At 39.8% G+C, this 25,711-nt stretch overlaps 1 protein-coding gene across 1 annotated transcript in view; it reads left to right on the top strand.

The window, feature by feature from the left end:
* The first annotated feature begins 4,188 nt into the window (after nt 1–4,188).
* The window catches only part of ZBBX (zinc finger B-box domain containing), a 122,335-nt gene continuing 100,812 nt past the window's right edge, over nt 4,189–25,711 (top strand). Inside the window, 4 exon segments of the mRNA XM_020980125.1 lie at nt 4,189–4,263; nt 15,439–15,572; nt 20,504–20,617; nt 24,635–24,728. Of these exon segments, the coding sequence (XP_020835784.1) occupies nt 15,505–15,572; nt 20,504–20,617; nt 24,635–24,728 (276 nt within the window). The 5' untranslated portion in view covers nt 4,189–4,263; nt 15,439–15,504.

Genomic DNA, 25,711 nt, shown 5'->3' with positions numbered 1-25,711 from the left:
TTCCTTTTAGGCCAAAGCCATTTTGTTTCTTGTGGTCCCATTTAAGAATAATTCCTCTCTAGAATCAAATTAACTTTTCCTCACCCTTGCTAAATATGAGTTTTCCTCATTTGGGCATTTTGGGTGTAGTTCATTCAGATATTATATAGCTTAGGATTTACTCTCACTTATAAAGCCTCTGATTCAACCAACACATGGTAAACACCAATCCTGTGCAAGGCATTGTGGCATATAAAGGCGAAAATGTAAGATAGCTTTTGCCTTCATGGGGATTATATTCCACTAAGGGGTATGTGCGTAAATGTGTGTGTGTGTGTGTGTGTGTGTGTGTGTGTGTGGTGGGGGTCAGTGGATATAAAATGAGCACAGGTAAGTAAATGTGAGATAAACTGAGATCAAGAGGTCACTGACAACTGGAGGGGATATCAGTAAAGCCTTTCTGCAGGGTGTGGTAACCTGAGCTTGTGTGAAGAAAGCTTAGCATCCTGAAAGATGGAGGAAGTGCATTCCAGGCTGGTGACAGGGCTGACCAAAGGAACAGAGTGATGGAAGCCCAAGTTTGGAGAACAATCAGGCCAGTTTGGCAGAGTGTCTGAAGGGGAGGGAATGTCAAGTTTTTGATGCTTCACACACATGGAGCATAGACTCATCTTTTTTTCCCCTTTTCTTCTCCCTACATAAATCCCTACATGACTGAAAACTCACTGCTTTTGAAGTTCTTTATCTTGTTTTGGGTCATCATTTATTCAAATCCATAGCTCTGAACCCCCACCAATACATCTCTATGTCCAGCCAAACCAGATAAACCATGAATTCAGAGCAAAAGATTTTAAGAAAATGCAAATAGCAAGACAAAAGAGAAATTTAATCAAGCAGTAAATGGCATTCTGGACCAATACCAAATGACTGCCACCTCACATCCCTCTAGTATAGCTTTTGCCAACTCCCCTCTTCATCTGTAATGCAGAACGCTCCTGGCCCTCATGTGTCACAAGAGAGTAGCATCCAAAGATTCTCTGCCTAACCACTTCTCTTTGAAACTCTGCACAGCAATCTAGTGAATGTTGACTTCTTTTAGTGTGGAAGTCTTCCCCCACAGAGAACATCTCTGCCACTCATACGAGCTTTCCAGCTCTTTTAACTCTACCAAAGACTCCTGTAATGATCTGCCATACTTCTTTTCTGGAGAGCCTTCTTATGTAAACAGACTCTATATCTGGTGACATCCTCAGTCTGTAGGTTAATGCACAGACTTGTAGAACATGTAGTCAATAACATTTCCACCCCATGTCCAAGAGTCTCTTGGTCTCAAGCATAGATAAAAAAAAATTGTAAAGTGGGGATAATAATAGCATTTAGAATTGCTATGAAGATAAAATGAAACATAATTTATAAAGGGCTTTGCAAAACTTAAAGTACTACATAAATACTACTGATTGTTGTTTTTGTTATTGTTATTAATGACACATTTTCCATTAAGATTCTCTCCTTCCTAACTTTATGTGGAAAGGAAAGCATACTTATATCACAGTTCAGAATATATTTGCTGGAAATTAAATTACTAGAATAGAAAGATAATCAAAAGACAGTATTGAGACTCTTAAGCAATTGGTTCCCTACTGCTTGTAACGCTATCTCAATGCTTGCCCCAGTTCATAACTGAGTTTTCCAAGTAGAATGCCACTCATCTGGAGACCTGTGGTTTCCTTGTGATCTGAACTCATGCCCTTTCCCACTCTCAGTCTTCATCACCTTGAGTCAGGCAGGTGTGGATTCTTTTATTGAGGAAATGCTTCCTATGTCCATTCAAAGTTTTAAAGAAAAAGGGAAACTAATAAATCTCATCCAAATATGTTATTCTCATGGCCAAGCAATTCATGAACTAATGTTGGCAGCTTCCTGTCTTTGTTGCATCTAAGATGAAATGGAATTTCCTATCCAAGTGGGCATGGTGCCATGTGAACCAGCAGTTTCTTGGTTTCTAGCTCTAACCCATGGATCTCCAGGAAAATGATAGAAGTAGAAAGCAGAGGGATTCCCTTATATCCAATGGTCAAATGATCTACCTGGCCCATTATACCATTCGTGTGATCTCTCTCCAGAATCCCTGTCTGGCCATCCTGGCATACAGCCTGGGTATAACTGTTCCAGGTGTAGTGTCACCAAGAAGCTAATCCTTTGGGTTTTTAATTCATTGACTCAACACTTCACAACAATCCCATTAAGTAGGGCCATAGCTCTAGAACTGGAAGGGTTCTCAATCTAATCCTCCTCCAGTATCCTCATTCTGACAAGTGAGGAAACTAAGGCCAGAAAGGTCAAGTCACTTGTCTAAGGTCACAAGTAGGATCTCCAGTTCCTCCCAAATTCTCTCCAACTCTTTATTTCTGATCTCTGGCATGAGCTGGTCTGGGGGAAACTAGGGATGTGAGGATAAAGGCAAAACTACATAAGCATGGACCATGTTACCATAACACCAATAAATCACCTCTCTAAAGAGCTAGGCCTTATAGAGCACTTACCTCACAACACTCTCAGTAGATAAGAAGTGGAAGGATTGTTCACTTTCTTTTACAGATGAAGAAACTGAGTCACAGAGGCATTAAGTTATCTCCTCAAGGTTACACATCTGGAAAGAATCAGTCATCTCTTCCTGCCAACTCCATTACACCTGTCTGATTCACTTCTCCATTTTTTTACAAGAGGTAAAAATGGAAATACAAATAGGTAACATGACAGGGATCTCAAAAATCAGAAAATCCCAGTGCAATGTAGTTCTCCACCCAAAGCTTACAAAAACCAAAAACCAGTTATTTGAACCAAGTGTGATGGCTATCCCTTGTAATTCCTGCTGCTATGGAGGCTGAGGCTGATGAGTTGATTCAGCTTGAGAGTTCCTAGCTGTAGTGAACTAGGTGTATATGAGCTACCAGCCCAGGAGCTTCTGGACTGAGAGGAGATATGGGTGGGGGCATCAGGCTGCCCAAGGATGCATGAGCTAGGACAGGTCACAGACATAGGCAAAGTTCCCTTGCTAATAAGTAATGAGATTTTCCTGTGAACACAGGGAACCAGCGTTGTGCTGAGGCTAGCTCCTAAGAGTTAATTGTTAAATTTTTAGTGTGAGCATTTTTCCCTTGGAAATTGACGAGAGCTACCATTTAAGGCTTGATTTCTTTTTTTGTTGTTTGTCTAGACTGAAGAAAATGATGGAGGAAATGTTAATTTAAAACTGAACTTAAAAGTATGTTGTGGGCATTTTTTTGGGAAGAGATTGTTAAGAATTTACCAGCATACACCTGTAACAGGAAGACCCAATGTCAACAAAGAAAGTAAATTATTGGAAAAAACAACACATGAATCATCTTAAATGTCTTTAAGGAATTGATTATGCCTCTGTAGACAGCATGTCATTTTCTGGGGCTGTTGTTTTATCTTCTATTTGCTTTTTCACTTTGTCACTAATCACAGGTTAGAGAAGTAAGATGTCTGGATATTGTTTCAGAACACTTTCTCACAAGGCATCAACCTTAATAACAATTTCTGGCTCCTGATCTGTTCCGCAGATGCTGAGAGAGGTTTCTACATGTAAATGAGATTGTGCTGCAAAAGGCTTTTAGTGCTTGTTCCCTGGCAGGGACTGCATGATCATTATAATTTATTGGCTCATAAAGTTGGGTCATCTGCCCCCTCGTCATTTGTCTGGTGTGGGGCGCGGTGAATTCAGAGCCCCACTTGGAGTCTGGAAGACTTCGTTCCATCGGGCCTCACTTAGCTGTGTGACCTCGATCAGTCACTTCACTCTTTCGGCCTCAGCTTCCTCGTTTGTAAAACAGGATGAAACAGCCTCCTCACAGGGTCGTTAACATTGTATGTTTTGTAAACCTTACATCATTGTAGCAATGCTAGTTGTTATTTATTGAGCCACCCAGGGAGTATACGGCGCTGGGGACAGAAACACAGAAATGATCACGTCACATTCCTTGACTGCAAGAGCTTCCACTCTGCTCTTTCATCTGCCCTGGATGCCGGGGTGACCGGGATGGAGGCATCTCCCCCACACACCTGGGCTGGTTGGAACGCGCCGGCGCGCTCTCCCTGCGGCCCAACTCGGGAGTGGTACGGTCCGGCAGGAGCGGTTGCCATGGACACGGCGGGTAGCCAGGTAACCAGGGAGACAAAGCGGAGGCGGGGGCACCACGCAGGGCTGGGCGGCCCGCCCCGGGCAGGCGGCGCTGGAGATGGAGGCGCTGGGGGCCACAGGTGGGTCGGGGGTCTGGGTCCGGCTCAGCAGCGGCTCGAGGGCGATCTGAGCCCGGAGGTGGCCCAGGAAGCGCGGGGGCCGCTGGCCAGCTGGGAACCATAACGGTGTCTGGGGCCGGGCGGAGGGAGCGCCGAGGGTCAGGAGCTCGGAGGCGGGGCGGGTAGGGAGCTGTTACCTGCCCACCTCCACCTGCTCTTGCCCCACCCCCCTAGGGCTGAAGCTGGAGGGACCGACCCCCTGCCCAGGCGGCCAAAGTCCACCGGTCTTCTCTTTTTACAAATGGGGAAACTGTGGCCCAAGGTGGGGAGGTGAAAGGACTTTCCCCCAAGTTGGTCACACAGATAGCAGGATTGTAGGGAAGGGAATAAACATTTATATAGCACCTTCTGTGTGCCGGTCACTGTGCTAAGCATTTTTACAAATATCTCATTTGATTTTCACAACAACCCCAGAGATAGGTACCATTAGTATCTCTATTTTTACAATAGAGGAAACTGAGGCAAACAGTGACTTGCTCAGGGTCAAACAGCTGTTAAGCGTCTGGAGCCAGTGCTCAACCACCGTGCCTCCTGCTGCATCACAGATCAGAGACCATCTATACCAATCCTCCTTCACACCACTACCAGAAGATAACAGAATGATCTTTGAGTAAGGGGCCATCTGGTCCAAACTCCTCCTTTTTACACATGAGGAACTGAGGCCCAGAGAGGTAAAAGGATGTCTTGTAGGTTCTACAGTTCTTAGGGTCACAGGGTAGATGACTTCCAGTCTACCACCCTTCCTTTTACAGCTGAAGACTATTGGTCAGCTAAACCAGCTCTCCCATTTTACAGGGGAGGCAACTTTTACTCAGAGAAGACTGTGCCACCAAGTGCGGCACAAGGCACCTTCCTTAGTCCAACCTCTTCCTTTTACAGATGAGGCAATAGAGGCAAAGTTGGGTTTATGGAAGGATTCTAGGTAACAGAGGCAATTTAGCCCAACCTCTGCCTTCTATCCGAGTGGAAATGGGTGAGTGTGATGTAGTGATTAAGATCATCCATCACAGACCATCAGCTCAACCTTCTCATTGTACTCTTGAGGAAACTCAAGTCCACATAGGCCAAGGACTTGTCTGAGAGTGTTCAGCAGGCAGATTTGACTAAGTCCTCGGCCTAGGTGGGACCAGCCTCCTAAGGTCTGTGCAGGGGGCTCCGCCCACTTCACTCTCTCACTGTGGATGCCCTGGGTACCATGTAAATTACCTGTGGACTTTTCCTTTGGGCCTTTGTTATGTCAATCAGAGGCAAAACGGCTTAGTAAGATAGACAGCTGGCTTTGGGGCAAGGAAGACTTAGGTTCTAGTCTCACCTCGGACATTTCCTGGCCATGGTCTCTTGGAGGAAGTCATTGAACTTCTGGAAGAAGTCTTCTCGGAGGAAGTCATTTAACAGGCATCTGTTTATTGGGTAAATGGAACAAAGTTTATCTAGAGTGGGGTAAAGCCCAACCTAGTTGAGAGTAATTTACCTCTAGAGCAGGAATGCAGCACCTTTCCTGTGATGTCAAAAGGCCACTCTGACAACGAGGAGGGAGCATTACAATTGATATTAACAATATAAAGTTAATTTTCCTGTAACAAATATTGAGTAAGCACTGGAATACTAATGCAAGCCAGGAGAAAGTCAGTTCTTGCTCTCAAAGAGCTTATAATCTCATGCGGAAGACTCCAGGGCTGGGTGTTCTATCCAGCCTGCCACCTAGCTGCCCCATCTATATGTTGTAGACATGACTTAAACCCAAGTTTTCCTTATTTTAAGGCTTACCCTTTCTCTGCTAAGTCAGGCAGAAGTTCTTAATTAAGGTACTTACATCAGTAATTTACATTAGTTAGTTAAGATACCTAAATTATTTACTCAATTAAGGTACTTAAATTAAGAGATATTTAATAAAAGTCCAACTGAGTCGTGGAATTCTCCCCAAGTATCACTTCTAATTAAAAAAAAATTAAGGCTCACTTTTCACTGAAGTCTCACTTAGATGTCACATCATGGTATGGAGTTGACTGTAGGTTCTCAAAAGCTATGCCTGTGGAGTACAGCAGATCCTACCAAGCTGGAAATATTTCAGATCTGGGCTAGAGAGTGATGACCAAATTGGCCTCAGGCTGATGAGCATTTTGGCCACTAGTTAAGACCATTTAGGAAAATATAGAGGGGTTGAACTCTGAGTTAATAGAGGAAAGAGTCATCCTCATGAAATTTCGAATCTGGGAAGTATTGTAGTAGAAACAATTTGGTATTTCTATTTCTCTCCCCTCCATATAGGGTTTTGATCTCCCAACACCTTTATCTCACTTTGCCCCCAAATAAAGGGACACATTAAGTCTGAATGTTATGAGCTTTTTTTATATGATGTTTAGATCATTAAGCCATTTTTATCAACAAAAGACTGTTGCATTAAGCACTTATGTGTAAGGATGGGAGTGCAAAGAGGTATGGATTCCTTACTACAGGGTTTGTGGTCTAATTAGGAAGATTGGGCATAACCCAACGCAAGTTAGAATATAAAGTTCAAATGAATGGCACAGGGCCAGACATGTTCAGAAGAGGAGGGCATTTGAGAAGGGAGAGATCACATCTTGGGAGAAGAACAATTTCACAGTAGAGTTGACTCTTGAGCCTTTGCACCACAAATAAAGGAAGCATAAGATTATTGAATTAAACAGAGAAGGAAGGTTAAAAGAGTATTTCTGAAATACATAAAAGTTCTGAGTAGGGCATATTCAGGGATATGGAGTTGGGTATTTTAGTTAAAGAATATGGAGCCCTCTAGGGAGATAAGGTTAGAAGGAAGGGTGAGGTAAGATGGTAGAGGGACAAGCCTGAGTGCCAGGCCTGGCAATACGGACGTTGAACTTGATTCTGTAGAGAGTGGGAAGCCATTTAAAGACCATAATAAGTGGCCTGATAAGTGAAATGCAAAAGCTGTTTAAGTTATTAAAAACATTGTTGTAAAGTTTAGCAAATAGGGCTTTCAAAAACATAATAGATTCTCCTCCAAATTTTCTTATTTGTTACAGATTAAAAAAGAGTGTGATAGAGGAATGAATACTTCATCAGCAGCTTGCTTAAATGATATGGGTGATCTTTGTAAAGACATATGATGTGATTTATGGGATTATGTGGGCATAGAATGTGGAAATGGAAGGGACTTTTAGAAATCTTGCCACTTCCTCAACAGATGAGGAAATAGAATTATTTTCTAGATAAAAGAGACTATATTTTGAATCTAGTTTTAAATCTAGATTTTGTATCAGGAAAATGATCATTATTGGTAAGGTAGCTTTACGTGCAGATTGTTGACTGGATGTAATCATGCCCCTTTTCTATGGTTTTGCCTGGTTTACTCAAGGTAGGATAAGACCTGGACCAGTGATTTCAGTGCTGTAGGGATTTCTTGGATGAAGAAACTCCCAGCACCTTGATTCTCACATCCAATATGTTTCAGACGCTGTACTTGAACCCAGATCTTTCAGGCTCCTAAGCTAGCCTTCTATGCTCATATTTGAATGGCAGCAAGGAACACAAAATAGATCTTGAAGGTATGGTGAATGGAGGGTGGAGAGTTAGAAGTGTAACCAGGAGTGGGGAAGGATGGCTAGCTATACCTCTCCCCAAAATAGAGGTCCCAGAAGGAACTCACCAGTGGAAGAAGGGGCCAGAACAGAGAGACACTCCAGGGAGAGAAGGCCCAACAAGCAGGAATGGGATGCCAAAAAGAAGCACTGCATTAGGGTTCACAGCACCTAAGAATTAGGATTCAAAGCTTAACCCTGTTAGCATCTGGGTGAAGTGGGTCCAGCCACTTAACCTCCATGTAGGCCTCTCTTTTCTCATCATCTGTTGATTAAAGCAGAGGTGCCATCTACACAGCTGGGCTGCATGTTAGCCCACTGTTAAGGGTAGCCCAAAACAGATTAAAATGTTATAGGGAAATATTTAACAAGATAAATAAAAATACAATAAAACCAAGATAATATTACATTTTAAAATAAATAAAGTCAATATGCAGCCTCTCGGGGATCCCTACGTATGGATTAGTGGCTCCTCTTTCTATTTGAATTAGACATATTGGATCACATGACCTCTGAGGTTCCTTCCAGCTCTAAAATTACACAATATAAAGCCAATATTGAAGAAATGTTAAAGTGAAATTTCATAAGATTAAAAATAGAAAACTTTTAAACTGAGTTTACTTAAAAAAAACTTAGGTTTGCTGTGCTCATTGGCACTAGAAATTATCAAGGGTAACAAATAGCTGGACAATGTTAACTCACTTAAGTACATGGTAGAAAAACTCATGTTTAATGAATTCTAAAATGGTCTATAGTTTTAAAAGTACTAAGGCTTTGAAATCAACCATTCCCCCCCCCCAAACTTTCCATTTATAAATTTTCATGTGCTTGAATAAAGTACCTTCCTTAACCTCCTTTTCTCCTAAGGGATTCCAATAAGATTATAGATATTAGTGACAAACGGAGTTTGCCTCTAAGGCAGGGTGACTCATTGTGACAGTGTGTGTCCTAATGGAGTCTCCCAGCTTTTCAGACCTTCTCAATTTTCCTGGCCTTATTCCATTGACTGCTTATAGTCTGTTTCCTCAGAATGGGAATATGTATTGTGCAACTATCAAGCCAGTCTATATTAGGTCAGGTCATATTTCAGGTTTTTATACACACACACACACACACATACACACACACACACACACACACAGTACCTGGAAAAGTCACAACATGCTCAAAAGACTTTTTGGTATCCCACCACCACCACCACTACCATCATCATCATTATCTTAGCATATAATACTGACTTTTTTTAGCTTGAATCATGAATTTGTGTTTTCTCCTTATTTTATTAGTTAAAATCTTTGACCATAGATTGATACTTTACCATATTCACATTGCTATTGTCTTGGTACCCCAACAAAGTTGATTATTTCTCTTTTGGCTTTAAGAAAAACACTCAGGGGAGCATAACTTCCATATATAGTCTTACTGTTTTCTTAATATCACCTTCCCCCCAAAAGAAAAAAATGCTTTTGTGCCATTGTTTGATGAAACACTTAATTGGGGGGAAACTTCACATGAGTGAAGTGAAATGAATAAAATAATTTGGCTAATAAAACAATAATTTAAATGTGGAACAGATCAACATTTAGGAATTGACATGGTTTTTTTTCCCCAAAAGAAAGGCAAATTCAATCAGTTATTCACAATGTATATTATACATTTGCACATGTATCTATGTGAAGAGCAGTGAGTTATTTCAGCAATCCTGACAGTCATCATTAGAAACTTTTCATTCCATTTTTTGCAAAAGCAGTGATAGCACTATTATGATTGTAACCAAAGAGCATGTTAGAAATAGCAGACTGGTGATACGAATATGGTGCTGATACCCAAACCAGGAAGAGTCAAAACAGAGAAAGAAAATTATAGACCAATTTCTCTAATGAATATAGATGCAAAAATTTTAAACAAAATACTAGCAAATAGATTACAGCAACTTATCACAAGAATAATACACTATGACCAGGTAGGATTTATACCAGGAATGCAGGGTTGGTTCAATATTAGGAAAACTATCAGCATAATTGAGCATATCAACACCAAAACCAACAGAAACCACATGATCATCTCAATAGATGCAGAAAAAGCTTTTGACAAAATACAACACCCATTCCTATTAAAAACACTAGAAAGCATAGGTATAAATGGAGTCTTCCTTAAAATAATAAATAGCATCTATCTAAAACCTTCAGCAAGCATTATATGTAATGGGGACAAGCTAGAAGCATTTCCAATAAGATCAGGGGTGAAACAAGGATGTCCATTATCACCACTGTTATTCAATATTGTACTGGAAACTTAGCTTTAGCAATAAGAGAAGAAAAAGAAATTGAAGGTATTAGAATAGGCAAAGAAGAAACAAAGCTATCACTCTTTGCAGATGACATGATGATATACTTAGAGAATCCTAGAGAATCAAGTAAAAAACTACTTGAAATAATAAACAACTTTAGCAAAGTTGCAGGCTATAAAATAAACCCACATAAATCATCAGCATTTCTATATATTACCAACAAAGCCCAACAGCAAGAGATAGAAAGAGAAATTCCATTTAAACTTACTGTAGACATTATAAAATATTTAGGAGTCTACCTCCAAAACAAACCCAGGAACTCTATGAACACAATTACAAAACACTTTTCACACAAATAAAATCAGATCTAAATAATTGGAAAAACATCAGTTGCTCATGGGTAGGCCGAGCTAATATAATAAAAATGACAATCCTACCTAAGCTAATTTACTTATTCAGTGCCATACCAATCAAACTACCAAAAAATTATTTTATAGAGTTAGAAAAATAATAACAAGATTCATTTGGAAAACAAAAGGTCCAGAATATCAAAGGAACTAATGAAAAGAAATGCAGGGGAAGGTGGCCTAGCAATTCCAGATCTTAAATTGTATTATAAAGCAGCAATCATCAAAACTGCTTGGTACTGGCTAAGAAATAGAGTGGATCAGTGGAATAGGTTAAATATGCAAGACACAGTAGTCAATGACTATAGTAATCTATTATTTGATAAACCCAAAGACCCCAGCTTCTGGGATAAGAACACTCTTTGAAAAAAACTGCTGGGAAAACTGGAAAAGAGTATGGCAGAAACTAGGCATAGACCCAAATCTCACACCATATACCAAAATAAAGTCAAAATGGGTTCATGACTTAGATATAAAGGCTGATACATAAGTAAACTGGGAGAACAAGGAATAGTTTACCTATCAGATCTATGGAGAACAGAAGAATTCATGACCAAACAGGAGATAGAGAACATTAAAAAGCAAAATGGATAATTTTGATTACATTAAATTGAAAAGTTTTTGCACAAACAAAGCCAATGCAACTAAGATTAGAAGGAAGGTAGAAAATTGGGAAAGAATTTTTACAACCAGTCTCTCTGATAAGGCCTCATTTCTAAAATATATAGAGAATTAAGACAAATTTCTAAGACTACAAGCCATTCCCCAATTGATAAATGGTCAAAGGATATGAACAGACAGTTCTCAGATGAAGAAATTAAAGCCATCTATAGTCATATGAAAAAATGCTCTAAATCATTATTGATTAGAGAAATGCAAATCAAAACAACTCTGAGGTACCACATCACACCTATCAGATTGGCCAATGTGACAAAACAGGAAAATGATAAATGTTGGAGAGGATGTGGGAAAATTGGATACATTGTTGGTGGAGTTGTGAAATGATCCAACCGTTTTGGAGAACAATTTGGAACTAGGCCCAAAGGGCTACAAAAATGTGCATACCCTTTGATCCAGCAATAGCACTTCTAGGGCTATATCCCAAAGAGATCAAACAAATGGGAAAAGGACCCACATGTACAAAAATATTCACAGCAGCTCTTTTTGTGGTGGCAAAGAATTGGAAATTGAGAGGATGCCCATCAACTGCGGAATGGCTGAGCAAGCTGTGGTATATGAATGTAATGGAATACTATTGTGCTATAAGAAATGATAAACAGGCTGACTTCAGAAAAACCTGGAGAGGCTTGTATGGTCTGATGCCAAGTGAAGTGAGCAGAACCAGGAGAAGTTTGTACACAATAACAGCCACGTTGTGCAATGACTAATATTGATAAACTTAACCCTTCTCAGCAATACAAGGATTTAAGACATCCCCAGAGGCCTCGTGATGGAAAATGCTGTCCACATTCAAAGAAAGAACCATTCAACCAAGTTGAATCGCTATCACTGTTTTTTCTCTTCTGTTGAGTTTTGTTTCCTCTTTCTAATGGTTCCTCCTATTGGTTTTAATTTTTACTTACAACTTCACTGATGTGAAAATATGTTTAATAGGAATGTAAATGTATAGCCTATATGAGATTGTGTGCTGTCTTGGAGAGGGTGGTGGGGAGGAAAGGGGAGAAAAATTTTAAACTCAAAAGCATATGGAAGTGATTGTTGATAAATCAAAATAAATTAATAAAATTAACAACAACTACAACAGAAAGAAATAGCAGACTGGCTCTTGGAGCCTCACTGAATTACCCTCAGTATATGTTAAATGGGTAGAATAACTGTTTCAGGTTTTTCATTTAATACATTGGAAAAAAAATAATTTTCTAAATGTGACCTTACCATCCTCAAAGAACGATCACATTTTCCAAGTCATTCAGTTAATGTAAAGAACTTGCGTTTCTCGAACATAATCAAGTCATATACCTAGAGGTGCTTTCAAAGTGTTTATGGAATTGAACTGAACTGAGTTGAATTGAGTGAATGACTTTTCCTGGAAGCTAGTTTTGTTTTCCCATCTTCATTACCCCCAAATCATTGAGGTTTGTTTTTTCAGGGGAACTAAGTTGGGCTTGAATTCTCCAAGAATAGAGAATGACAGCCCTACTTCTTTTTCAGGCTTTTGGAGAAGCAACCACAGCCGAACTTTTGGCTATAATTCCTTCCTTCCTTCCTTCCTTCCTTCCTTCCTTCCTTCCTTCCTTCCTTCCTTCCTTCCTTCCTTCCTTCCTACCTATCTCTTTCTCCCTCTCTTTCTCTCTTTCTCTCTTTCTCTTTCTTTCTCTCTTTCTTTTTTTTTCTTTCTTTCTTTCTTTCTTTCTTTCTTTCTTTCTTTCTTTCTTTCTTTCTCTTTCTGTTTCTTTCTCTCTCTCTCTCTCTTTCTCTTTCTTTCTTTCTTTCTTTCTTTCTTTCTTTCTTTCTTTCTTTCTTTCTTTCTTTCTTTCTTTCTTTCTTTCTTTCTTTTATTGGTGGAGCTCATAATAGAATACAGACTTATTCACAATCACTACTTGTACTCCATGTCAGTAAACTCCAGTGCCTTCTGGTTACCTCCAGTATCAAATATAAAATCCTGTGTTTGGTTTTTTGAAGCCCTTTATAACCTTGTCCCTTCTTACCTTTCTGCTTTTATTCACCTTACTCCCTTCTACATACCCTGCTATATAGTGACACTGACCTCCTTGCTGTTTCTGTCATAAGACCCTCAGTCTTCCGACTATGCATTTCACTGGCTGTTACCTATGCCTGGAAGCCATCCCTTCTTGGCTCTACCTCCTGGCTTCCCTACTCCATCAGACAAACAGCTAACATTTATTAGGTATTTACAAAGAAAGGGAAATAATAAAGCCAATTGACCAATCACCACTACCACCACTAACAACATAAAAACCTGTCTCTGCTCTCAAGGAACTCATAGTAAGGTGGAGGAGGGAACAGTCAAACAATGTGTAAATATAGACAGGATAATGTGGGGGTACACTAAGATTAAGGAGGTCTGGGAAAAGTTTCAGCTGAGACTTGAAGGAAGCCAGAGATGTGAAGAGGTAGAGGTGAGGAGGCATGGGATAAAAATAGTTGAGTCAAGACTATCCTGTAATAGGCCACTGTTACTGTCTCATCAGGGTAGGAGGGCTTTGGGAAGGGACCAGCTTAAAAGCCAAACAGAGAATTTTATATTTGAGCTTGGACAGAACAGAGAGCCATTGGAATTGAGTGAGTAGGAGATGATACGGTCAGACTTATGTTTTAGGAAGATAAATTTGATGGCTTAATGGAGAATGAATTGGAGAGGGGAAACGCTCGAGGGAGGGAGACCAGTGAGCAGGCTAGTGCAATAGCTCAGGTGTGAGCTGGTAAGGGCCTGTGCCACGGTAGTGTTATGTCGGAGGAGAGAGGTTAAGAGAGTAACAAGGTCGAAACCGACTTCTCTGTTCTTCACACTTACCTTCCATTTACTCTGGATGTTTATCTTGTTATTTATATGTTGTCTGCCCTCCTAGAATGGAACTCCCTGAAGGCAGAAATTCTGCCTTTCTTGGTATCCCCTGGTCTTTTGTCATGGTGTCTGACATTAGCTGCGTCGTGGTTGGTCAGTCGCCTCCGATGCTTTGTGGTCCCATTTGGGGTTTTCCTGACAAAGCGGTTTGTCATGTCCTTCTCTGGCACACTTTGCAGATGAGACATGGTAAGCGCTCACTAAACGCCTGATGAATAACTAATGTCCTTCAGTGTCCCGTGGTCTGTGCGCTGCACTGGCTGTCGCCCGTGCCTGGAGTGCGCGACCTCGTTCCCGCCACCATGCTGGATCCCTTTCTTTCTTCAGGACACCATTCAAGCACTGACTTCTACCAGCACCCTTCCTGTTCCCCCTCAACTGCTGGTGCCCATGGACCCCTACTGCTTTGTCTTTATATTTTATTATCCCACATGATTTTGTCCTATATATACTAATATTTGAACATTTCTTCCCTGATGGAACATAAAGGCCTTTGAAGCATGGATTTTTTCAGGTTTGTCTTTGTATCCCTCTACCTGGTATCATGCCTGGCACACAGTAGGTGTCTAATAAATGTTTGTTGATTGATTTAGGGCTGAGATGATGAAATCCTAATGGATCAAACAATCTACTAAAGTGAAGAGTGAATGTAATCTCTCACTGGAAGGAGAATCTAAGCTGATCAAATGAGGGATCTTTAAAGTTTTTTTTATAAGGGAGACTACTGACTCTAGTGGAAAGAATGCTGACTTTAGGGTCAGGGGACTCAGGCTTTAGTCTCAGCTTCAACATTTTTAGGCATTTAGGCAAGTCATTGCTTTTCTGCCCCAGTTTCCTTATCTGTAAAAGGGGTTAAAATATCTGAAGTAAATGGTACTTGAATGACTTCTAGTATTGTTGTAAAGGAGACCGTTTTGAAAATCTTAACTCATAATGTTAGTCCAGCACTGTTGGCAGTGTTTTGGATTACATACCACATTTGTGTAAATATATAGGCCAAACATTTTCTCTGCCCACTCCTGTGACCATGTGGTTTGTACTAAAATGGGATGCTACGATTGCTATTTTCTATGTATACCTAATGGCGTTTTCCTTTTAAAGCAACCTAATATTAAAGCTATGCCTTCTACTTGGCAGTGACTTTATTCAGACTAATACAGGATCTCAGGTGTTACGTAGAGGAATTTAAGTTGGAACATGTTATCGTGAATGTTTTTGTTTTGTTTTTAGATTTCTCTTTACATATGTGTAGTTTTGACTTGCATTTTATCTCTTTTTGGCTAAAACATATTTATTCCATTTGATGACCAGGTTATATACCATAAAAGAGTTCATGAATCAGAATACTTTGGAGAGGATATTATTACATCATAAATCATGAACACCAATGATTTTATAGTTCTTCCGTGGGGAAAAACTGGAAACTCTGTAAAACTAAAAACCAAGTAAGTGCATATGTTCCATTAACTGTAATTGAAATAATTATGAAAGTTTGTAGATGTCAGAATTTAAAAGTGTTTAAATATAGCTTTCAAATTTAAATGTATAATGTAACTCAAATGTTATGCATCCATAATTCCATTTTTCTCATCCACTTTCTATCCAAGTATTTCCAGATATAAATATGAATATTTCACACCTGATTCATCTATAGTCAAGAAAACTAGCAGGGAAGAAGAATAGTGTTTGGGCCCTAAAATAACTGAAGGAGAAAGTTGGATATAGACAAGAATGCTTAGCCAGTAATCTCAGCTTAGAGATGAAACAAAGCCGCCATGATGGTTTTTATGACTCTCAATAATGCTTTCTCATTCACATTGCAGAAATTACCTTAGAGAGAAATAGAGATTTAGGGAGACCTCTAAGCTGTGTGTAATAGTGGAAGGACCATTTAGCATATAGTTAGAAGATGCAAGTTCAAGCCCCAGTCCTAACACTTACTAGGGATTTGACAGTGGGCAGATTATTTCACCTCTCTGAGGTTTGACCTCCTGATCTGTGAACTGGGGATAATAATCCTTGTAGCACCTATGTCACCAGGTTGCTCTAAGGGAAGTGTTCATATGAAATACAGATATGGGCTTTTACTGTCATGTCAGATGAGGTACCTAATGCCACTGTCATCCATCCCAGCAGCAGGAAGCTGTATCCCCGAATGAGCCTAAGTTGGAGGGAGGCCCTCAGGAATAAGCTGGCTGGGAGGTTCAATGTGCTGAGGCACCACACTCCCAGAGCCTTCTGGTATTTCCAATTTCCACTGAAGTCTGCTCATCCAAAGAGGTCTCCCCCTCCAAATATCCCATGTCTTCAGGACTCCTTACGTTATTACAAAGCCTGAACTAGGACTAATATTGTTATCGTCGTTCAGTTGGTTGTGTCTGACTCTTTGTGACCCCGGATAGGGTCTTTGTAGCAAAGATACTGGAGTGTTGGCCGTTTCCCTTTCCAGTGGATTAAGGTAAATAGAGGTTACGTGACTGGCCCAGGGTCACAGAGTGAGTGTCTGAGGCCGGAAGAATTAGGAGTAGACTACCCTAGATCAGTAGCCCTAGTGAGACTTTGAGGCATTTAGTGGTCTCTCTAGACTGACAGCTTAGTCAATTCATACCTTTATAGTTTGTTATTTGAAGGTGAAGAGATGTGGGGAAAATGTTCACATTAATGTGCTAGTAGGGGAGCTTTAAACTGGTAAAGCCATTCTGGAGAAAAATTATACTCAAAAAGTTCCTAAACTATGCATACTCTTTTTATCAGCAATACCACACACACACACACACACACACACACACACACACACAAACACACGCTGGATTCCTTAATTCAGGGGCTGCCCCAGGCAGAGTATACTGCCCCCCACCCGTGCCCCTGTACCTCTTACTCCTCTGCTCCTGGCTGGGTATAGTTGAGGTTCGCTGCTGTTCCAACAGAATACTGGGTGGTTTGTACCAGCAGGAACTGTTGCAACATGGACATTTCTGAGTGGGTGCCAGAGCACCATCCTGTAGGTCAGTTTGTGGGTCCTGCTGGCGAATAGAGGGTGATGGAGAAAGGCTATGGAGTAAACTTTAGGGATGAGCATTTTCTACTGTACGTTCCTAAGGCTCTTACCTTGTTGGTCTTCTTTCCTGTCCTGTGTTGACAGCTGTAATTGCTCTGTGTCTGATGCCTAGTTCCTTTGTTGGAGGTTTTTCGAGCGTGCATGGTACCTGGAAAAAATTGTCTGGTTCTCTAGTTTGTTGGTCTATGACTCCTCTCCTTGGGCAGTATGTCTTACTACCTCTGTGCTCTGTTTCCACTGTCCCCGTGAGACTGGTGCGTATTTGTGTGAGTGTGTGCTTGATTTTTGGAGGTCATGTTTTTCTAATTACCATTCTGGTTATACTATCATAGTCATTAGTGAAGTATGGCAGTAAGTACATAAGAAATAGAAACTGAGGTCTGGTCCTTCTGGATTACTTATAGAGTTCTGTGGTAGTAGTAGTCCTGCTCTGGGGACCTGACCTGCCAAGGAGAGTAGGAGTTGGGGGAGTAGCCCCAAAGTGGGGTTTTAGTTACATCCAAGATTGGTAGGAGCAGAGAGCAAAGGATCCTGGTACACACAAGAGGAACCACAGCAAACATAGTGGGGAGGTCCCCAATAGAGGACTTACGGGTAGACATTGTCATGTCTCCTAGAATGAGGACAGATGGATGGTTTCCTGTCTGCAGTGGAGGGAGTCTGCATTGTTGAGATTATGATTCCATTGATAAACTGATACATACATCACATCAGCCCTGGAAGTGACCTTATTCATTTGTTCAGTCTAATTTGACTATTTGTTACCCTGTGGACCATTCAGTCCAAGGCATTTTCCTGGCATAGATACTGGAATGGTTTGCCATTTTCTTCTCTTGTGGATTAAGACAGAGGTTAAGTGACTTGCCCAGGTCACACAGCCAGGAGGTGTCTTAGGCCAGATTTGAACTCACATCTTCCTGACTCCAGGCCTGGTGCTTTATCCACTGAGCCACTTAACTGGCCCTGGAAGACATCTTGGAAATCTTCACCTCTACCTTGCAGTGCTACTGTTGAGAAAACTCTTGCTGAGAGACTTTAAGTGACTTATCAAAGGTCATACTGGTATACACACACCAACACACACACACACATCTCCATTACTTATTTCCATGGAATCATAATCTTAGCAATGTAGAAACTCCCTCTACCTGTACATATGTATGCATATTTTTATATGTACTTGCATATATATATACATATTATATGCATGTGTATACATATATTTACACACATATATATATATATACATAAGCACATATTACATATATGCATACATTGCTCACACATAGTCCTTCTATTACGTTAGGCAAGTAACTATGTTCAACAGATGATTTCTAGGGTGTATTTGTAGCTCTAACTCTGTTTTCCTATGATGTAAGCAACACATACACGAACGGGATATACCCAGTCAAAATATGTGTGTGTCAGTATATGAATAATACATGTAGTCACAAATACATATATGTATATATCCACATGTGATAAATACATGTAATTATATGCATACGTGTACATGTGTGGGTGACACAACTCTTATTATCAGTCCACTTGTCTGCTTCCCACTGTTTGCTGAAGAACTAGACTTATTGATTGCCGAGTATTTTGTGAGGGAGCTAACATTAGACTTCACAAGCCCCAGAACTCTTAAGAGCTATAGCTGGTAATCTGTACCCCACTGGATACTTTTTGCTCTTTTGAGAAATTTGTTATCATTACCAATTCACCAACTACCACTTAAAATAATAGCAGATATTTGTATTGCTTTACAGTTTACAGAAATGTCATATGCATTAATTGGATTATCTGTAAAACACTTTGAGGAACATGTCAGAGGGCTTATTATACCCATTGAATAGATGAATTAGAATCACTGCAGTTAAGTTACTTTCTCATATTTACATAGTTAGTGAATTGGAAGCAGAATATTAACCTATGATCCAGCTCTGAGGTTATCTCACGTCTAGTATACCACACTGGTGAATTACTCACTTCCATTTTGGGGGTGAGGAACAGTAGGTAAACACAGAAGAATAGAAGGAATAGGCAGATTTGTAGAGAAGAGAGAAATGCAGATAGTGTCGATGGTGGGAAGGCTTGTGGGCTGTTTTTATTTATAGCTTGTTATGAAGTAGAGTTGATGGGTTGCCTCAATAGATCTTAGGTCTGTTTGAGTGTGAAGTATGCCTGTTTGCATATACCTCCACTTTTGAATCATGTCTGGAAACGAAATGATGACTTCTATACCAGCAAGGAAGAAGAATGAGCAAATTTATCAATTATGGTTTCATATATATTTCTGTTTTCTAGACTAAGGACTTATTAGCTTTAAGTAAGATGTTCCACTCAGTTTGCAACAGTTAATATTAATAGGCACAAATCAAAGGGTATTTAGTTTTCCCTTGCTCGGCATTTCACAGAAGGGAGGCAGGTTTAGTGTTTGCATTTCTCCCAAGTCCTGAAAGATTTCCCTTAGCTCTTCTACCCTTTCTAGAACTTACATCTTGATCAAGCTCTGTGCTGAAATTAAACTAACAAATGCATTTTAAATAGAAGGATAAAATAAAGCTGAATTTGAGAATTTTTTGCTTTTGTATTTTTAGTCATTGTAAGTTATGGTAATGAAATAAGTAAGCCAATTTTGGTCTATATGTGATGTATTTTGTTATTTTTCTGGATATGTGTGTATGTGTTAATTTATGTATATACACATGTATATATGAACTTCAGGTAGAAACTACTAACATTTTCAACAACTAAATTAAGATTTCAGCAATTGGCATTATTCAAATATTGTCTGCATTATGCATATTGTCTGCATTGAAGAATTACTTGAAATGATGACAAGAATTATGATTAAAAGCCATTATAAATATAAAAATTTGTTGGAGGAAAGGAATTGGAATCTGTCAAATACTTTTATATTTCATTCTTTTACATTATTTTCCTAGTGCATATGAGTTTTCTGGGCACAATTCATGTATAAGAGAAAATGATTTATAATCTCCACTTTTAGCTGAGTAGTAGCAACAACAGAAGTTTAAGATTTAAATAAGCACAGCTTATAAAGGAAATATTAATAGAGTCAGCACCCCAAAGATTGAATGGCACCTTAGGGAACATTTTTTAAGGAAAGCAAAAGTACAGCCATTGTATTACCTTGAAATTTCCTATTTATTTGCAAAATTAAAGGAAAAAAAGTTAAAATATAAGCTAATAGTGTCCTATTTCAGTATTTCCCCCCCCTCCCCGTTGTTAACATTTACAATACTTTTTTTACAAGGCACATCACCACCATACATTTCAATCCTGTTTCTTCAGGAATGTGCGAGAATTGCGGGTGGAGAAAGTACAGTTAGAGCTGGAAACCCAAGAGATGGAGAAGAAACTCCAACAATTACAATCAAGCATGAGCCGGGAGAAAGAAGAAAGAGAGTAGGTGACATTTCTGGAATTCTCTCCATAAGTCTTTTATAGACTAATGCCACTCTAGCAAAATGTTTTCCTTAGGAAAATGAGGAATTTCTTGGTAATCTGGTGAACTCTGTTCCCTGAACATGCTGAAGAATAAAGACTTGATTTTATTACTTTGTGTTATCTTATCAATTCTGTATCACATTTGTTCACAGTGACTTTTCCATCTCTTTCTTCAACAGAACTGAATAGAAACACATTTATTAAACCCTTACTTGGTGCTGACCGCTGTGCTAAACCCCTGGGGATATACAGAGAAAAGGAAGACAGCCCTTGTTTTCAGGGAGCTCACATTCTAATGGAGGAGACGGAACAGAAAGGGCAATTTAGTTTTATGGCCCTGGATAGGCCAGTTTGGCAGGCAGTCAATGGTCAGATGGCAAGGCCTGCCTTGGTAACAGTGGCAGTGCAGCTGCTCCCCTGCCTTCAGTGACTTGGGACCAATGTAGTGGGGTGAAGGGTAAGGGAGGAGTCAGAACCCTGGGTTACCGCCAAGGGAGATCAGGTTGGGGCACGGGGAATTAGTATCTACTTGAGTACAGGGCGGTAGCACCTGGTTGCACTCGAGTCCTGGGGATTGGATGGAGGAGGGGAACGTCCCTGACCACATCTGCTCACTTATACTTTGATTAGTCGAACAGATGGATTCACTTGAAATTTGGATGCCATCGGACAAGAGCTTCCTCAGTTGTTTCCTTAACCCCCACCCCCACCCACAAACACCTCAGCTCTCTTTCTAGTCTCTAAGGAAGGATCCACCTGCCTGGGCCATGGCCTAGCTCAAGCAATCAGTGCATCTCTCATGCATTTTCAGTCTCTCCATATGACAAAGGGCTTTCCCTTGACCCTTCTATGCAGTTCAGCCGTCGCCCATCTCTATTATTACCTTTATTGCAGAACCTCTGCAAAAAGTTATCTATGGACTTATGCCTCTACTTTATCAAGTAATCAACAGGTATTAAGTGCCTACTATGCACAAGGTACTGGGGATGAAAATACCAGAGTAAAATAATCCCTCCTTGTAATGAGCTGACATTCTAATAAGGGAGATATCATCTCCTCCTCTGTCCATACTCCTTGTGATGCGTGCAGCTGTCTTCTTTCCTCACTACTGAAACTGCTCTTGTAATTATGGTCACCAGTAGTCTCCTTCTTGGCCAGAACCAGTGGATTTTTGTCAGTGGTTATCCTCCAATGAACTGGCATAATTAACCCTTGGATACATCCTCCTCATCTGTATCCTTCCTTTTCTCTTGGTTTCGGAGAGTACCGTACTCAGTATTTTCCTTGTACTTTTCCAATGGCTTCTCTTTCATCACTGGCTTCACATGCTAGGTCTGAGATTAACCCAAGAGTAGCCTAACCTTGCCCCTTTTCTTTCTTCACCCTCATCTTAATAATCTTATTAATTTATCTTCTCTACACAGACAGATCCCCTTAGCTGTATCTCTATCCTTGACTTCTCTTTTGAGCTGTGAACTTCTGTTACCAAATGCCTGAGGTATAACTGAATGTCGTACTGACATATAATTTGATGATGTCCTAAACCAGGGGCGGGGAACCTGAAGCCTTGAGGCCATGTGCGGCTCTCTAGGTCCTCAAGTGCAGCCTTTGATTGAATCCAAACTTCACGGAACATGAACTGGATTTTCTAGCCTGTGCCTAAACCAAAATCGACATATAGAAAGCTAGGTGGTGCAGTGAATAATGCCCTGGGCCTAAAGTCAAGATGGTGGTATTTATTTGTTTCAGTTGTGTCCAAGTCTTCATGAACCCATTTGGGGTTTTCTTGGCAGAGATACTGGAGTGGTTTGCCATTTCCTTCTCTGGCTCATTTTGCAGATGAGGAACTGAGGTAAAAAGTAAGTGTTTGGAAGTGTCTGAGGCCAGATTTGAACTCAGGAAGATGAGTTTTCCTGACTCCAGGCCTAGCACTCTGTGCACTATGGCGCCTCCTAGACACCCCAAAAGGCCAGTGGAAATCTCCAATCTCTCCCTTTTCTACCATAGCTTAGTCTGACCTTCTCATCTTCCTGTCATTGGCCGCTTCTGGGATGCTGTTTTTTTCTGGCTCAATTCTGGATATCCCCTCTCTCTCTTTCCCGCTGCCAGACCCTCAAGGTGATCTGAATTCAAATTCATCTTCAGACACTTACTAGCTGTGTGACCCTGAACAAGTCACTTAATCCCTGTTGAACTCAGTTTATCAACTGTAAAACAGGCATAAAAATAGCTCCTCGAAACTTTGTAGAGTTGTTTGTGAGGACAAATGAGATATTTATGAAGTGTTCAGGACAGTTCTTAGCACATAATGGGTACTTAATAAATGTATTTCCTTTTGCCGACTAAACTTGCTCCTAAACTTTGCCTCCTTCTTAGATTCAATACTTCTTTCAGCGGCACTACCATTTGAATTGAGTTCCAAGTCTTGGACAATTCCTTCTTTCATCTTCTCACGTCTTGTAGCTTATCCATCCCAAAGTTCTGTCAGTTTTGTCTCCGTGATATCTCTCTGCAGTAGTCTTATAATATCTCCTCTGTTCTTGCTGGCACTTCCTTAGTATAGGACCTCATTACTATCTCTGAATTATTGGCAGTAGCCTCCTAACAAGTGTTTTCAGCTCCATTCTCTTCCCCCTTCAGTCTCTCCTTCATACTAATGCATACAAATTTACCTTACTTGCATCTGTGCACATCATGTCTCTGTTGACAGAACTTCAGTGGCTCCCGATTACTTGAAGAGCTAACGTCAGAGCTCCTTCTTTGGCATTCATGATCTTGGATGATAATCTGTTTTTAGCATCCTTCGCTCCTCTCCATCTTGTCTATGATTCAGCCACTTTGAGCTACTCTCTCTTCACTAAACATGCCCAACAATTTCTTTTGCCGTGATTTTCTTTGTCCCCCTTATTTTGTCTTTCTAGAACAGGGATCTTTATTTTTTGTACCATAGACCCCTTTGGCCGTCTGATGAGGTCAACTGGACGCTTTTCAGCATAATGTTTTTGAATGCATAAAATAAAATATATAGTATTACAGGAGAAATCAATTATCTTCAAATATAATCATCAACATATTATTATTATTATTATTTTAAAGTTCCTGACCCCAGGCGATATAAGGCCTATCCCTTTCTTCTTTGCTTGTTAAATTGCTATCTGACCTCAAATGCTACCTCCCCCAAGAAACTTTGTATCCTTTTGTAATATCATTATCAGAGTAGGTGTTATATCCAGTATTAGACTGTTAGCTCCATGTGGATTAAGGCCGGAGCCTGTCTAAACTTGATTGACTTCCCAGCCCCTAGGGAGGTCCTCTTCCCATAGGAGCTATTTAATAAAGACTTATTTGATTGGATAAGGAGCCTACTTCTTTGCTGTTCATCAGTTACTTTAGGCACCTCTGAATATTCAGCTGAAAGCTTTTGGGCTTCATTGGTTTAGATCAAAGGATCTTCAGTTTGTCCTCGGGAGAGCTGCTGAATTCTCTGCTTGGAACATTATTCAGATGTTCCTAAAAACTGACATAGTGATGCCTTCCTGGAAACCTGCATAGTTTTTTTAGTGCTGAAATGTTGCATATTTTAAAAAATAATTATTTGCTTCCCAGAATGTTCATAATTTTGGATCCTGGTCAGTAAGTTTGGAAAACTCAATGATGATCCTCAGCATTTTCTATAAGATGGTGTCCATGAGGTGGTAAAATGTTCCACAATTGAAATTCTAATCTGTATTTTGCTTGTCATCTATACTTTTAAGATGACCATTATTGAAGGGGTTATATTTTCAGAATTATGGAGGATATAATGACTTTAGAAATATATCATTAATCATTTTCATTTTGTAAGTCTATTTTAGGCCCTAAACTAGATTCCCATTTCCTGGAAAAGGAAATATATATTTATTTTCACTAGCAAGAGAAATATATTTATATCTATATCTATATTAATTACATTTTTATTGTTCTTTGTGTATACAGAAGGTCAAATGGCTATCACTGGAAATCTGGACAGCCGGGTAAATTGGGTAATCAGTCACAAATGATGTCACAAAATAAAGACAATGTTGTTAAGGTAAGAATATTTTATTTGCTTTTTGGTCAGTTTGTTAGGCAATATGATTCTGACTTGTTCTGGTAGCTTGTATTCATTCACAGAGTTGAGAACTGAATGTTTTTGAAATAGTAGTATGATGTGCATTTTTAGATCTTGAATTGCTCCTCTTTTATCTCAACGTACACCTTTTTTCTTTAAATAGGACTTACATCTGTCAGCTAAGAGTTGATGGTTTTTCATTTCATTTAGTCTGGGGAAGGTTCAGCCCTGGATTAAAGCAAGTGAAGTTATGTTTTATTAGATGTTGTATATGAAGGATAAAGCTTTTGCCATTGGTATGACAAATATTAAACATTTTCAACCTTCTCTTCATGAGTAGAAATTTTTATTTCTATGGAACTTTTCTATAGAATCTATAGAATAATTCTACAAGTTTTTATATGAGTATAAATTCTATTTGAATAGTAAGTATGTTGCTTTGTGTCTTAAAAATAAAAGAAATATTTGTGAATTATTCTTATTTTTTAATTTCACAGTCATATCACAAATAACTTTAAATAAATTCAAGATTGGTTTTTATCAATTCCTGATTCCCATGACATTGTATTATTGGGAATCAGGAATTGATAAGAGTTGTTTATGGACCAGAATTGGGTACCATTGTGTTAAAGGAGAGGAGGAAATCAAAGTTTGCTTCCAGGTTTCAAGCCTAAGTAAACGAGGTGATAGTGGTAGTCCCTTAGAAGAAAGAAGGAAGTCAGAAGGAGGGTTGGTGGGGAAGATGACTCATTTCAAAAGGACAGATTATCAGAATTGGAAGAGACCTTGGAGGTGACCTAGGCCTTCTCCCTAAATAGGAATCTTCTGTACAAGGTAGAATTCAAGAGGTCCTCCAAACTTTGCTTGATGACTTCTCTGTCTCTGTCTCTCTGTTTCTCTGTCTCTCTTTGTCTCTGTCTCTCTCTCAGAAACTCAGTACTCTTTCAGGCAGCAGGCCCATC

Source organism: Phascolarctos cinereus, unplaced genomic scaffold (assembly GCF_003287225.1).
Source record: "Phascolarctos cinereus isolate Bilbo 61053 unplaced genomic scaffold, phaCin_HiC Scaffold_7;HRSCAF=346, whole genome shotgun sequence".
Classification (NCBI taxonomy): domain Eukaryota; kingdom Metazoa; phylum Chordata; class Mammalia; order Diprotodontia; family Phascolarctidae; genus Phascolarctos; species Phascolarctos cinereus.
Note: the sequence above shows the minus strand (reverse complement) of the source record. Positions and strands in the feature narration are given on the sequence as shown.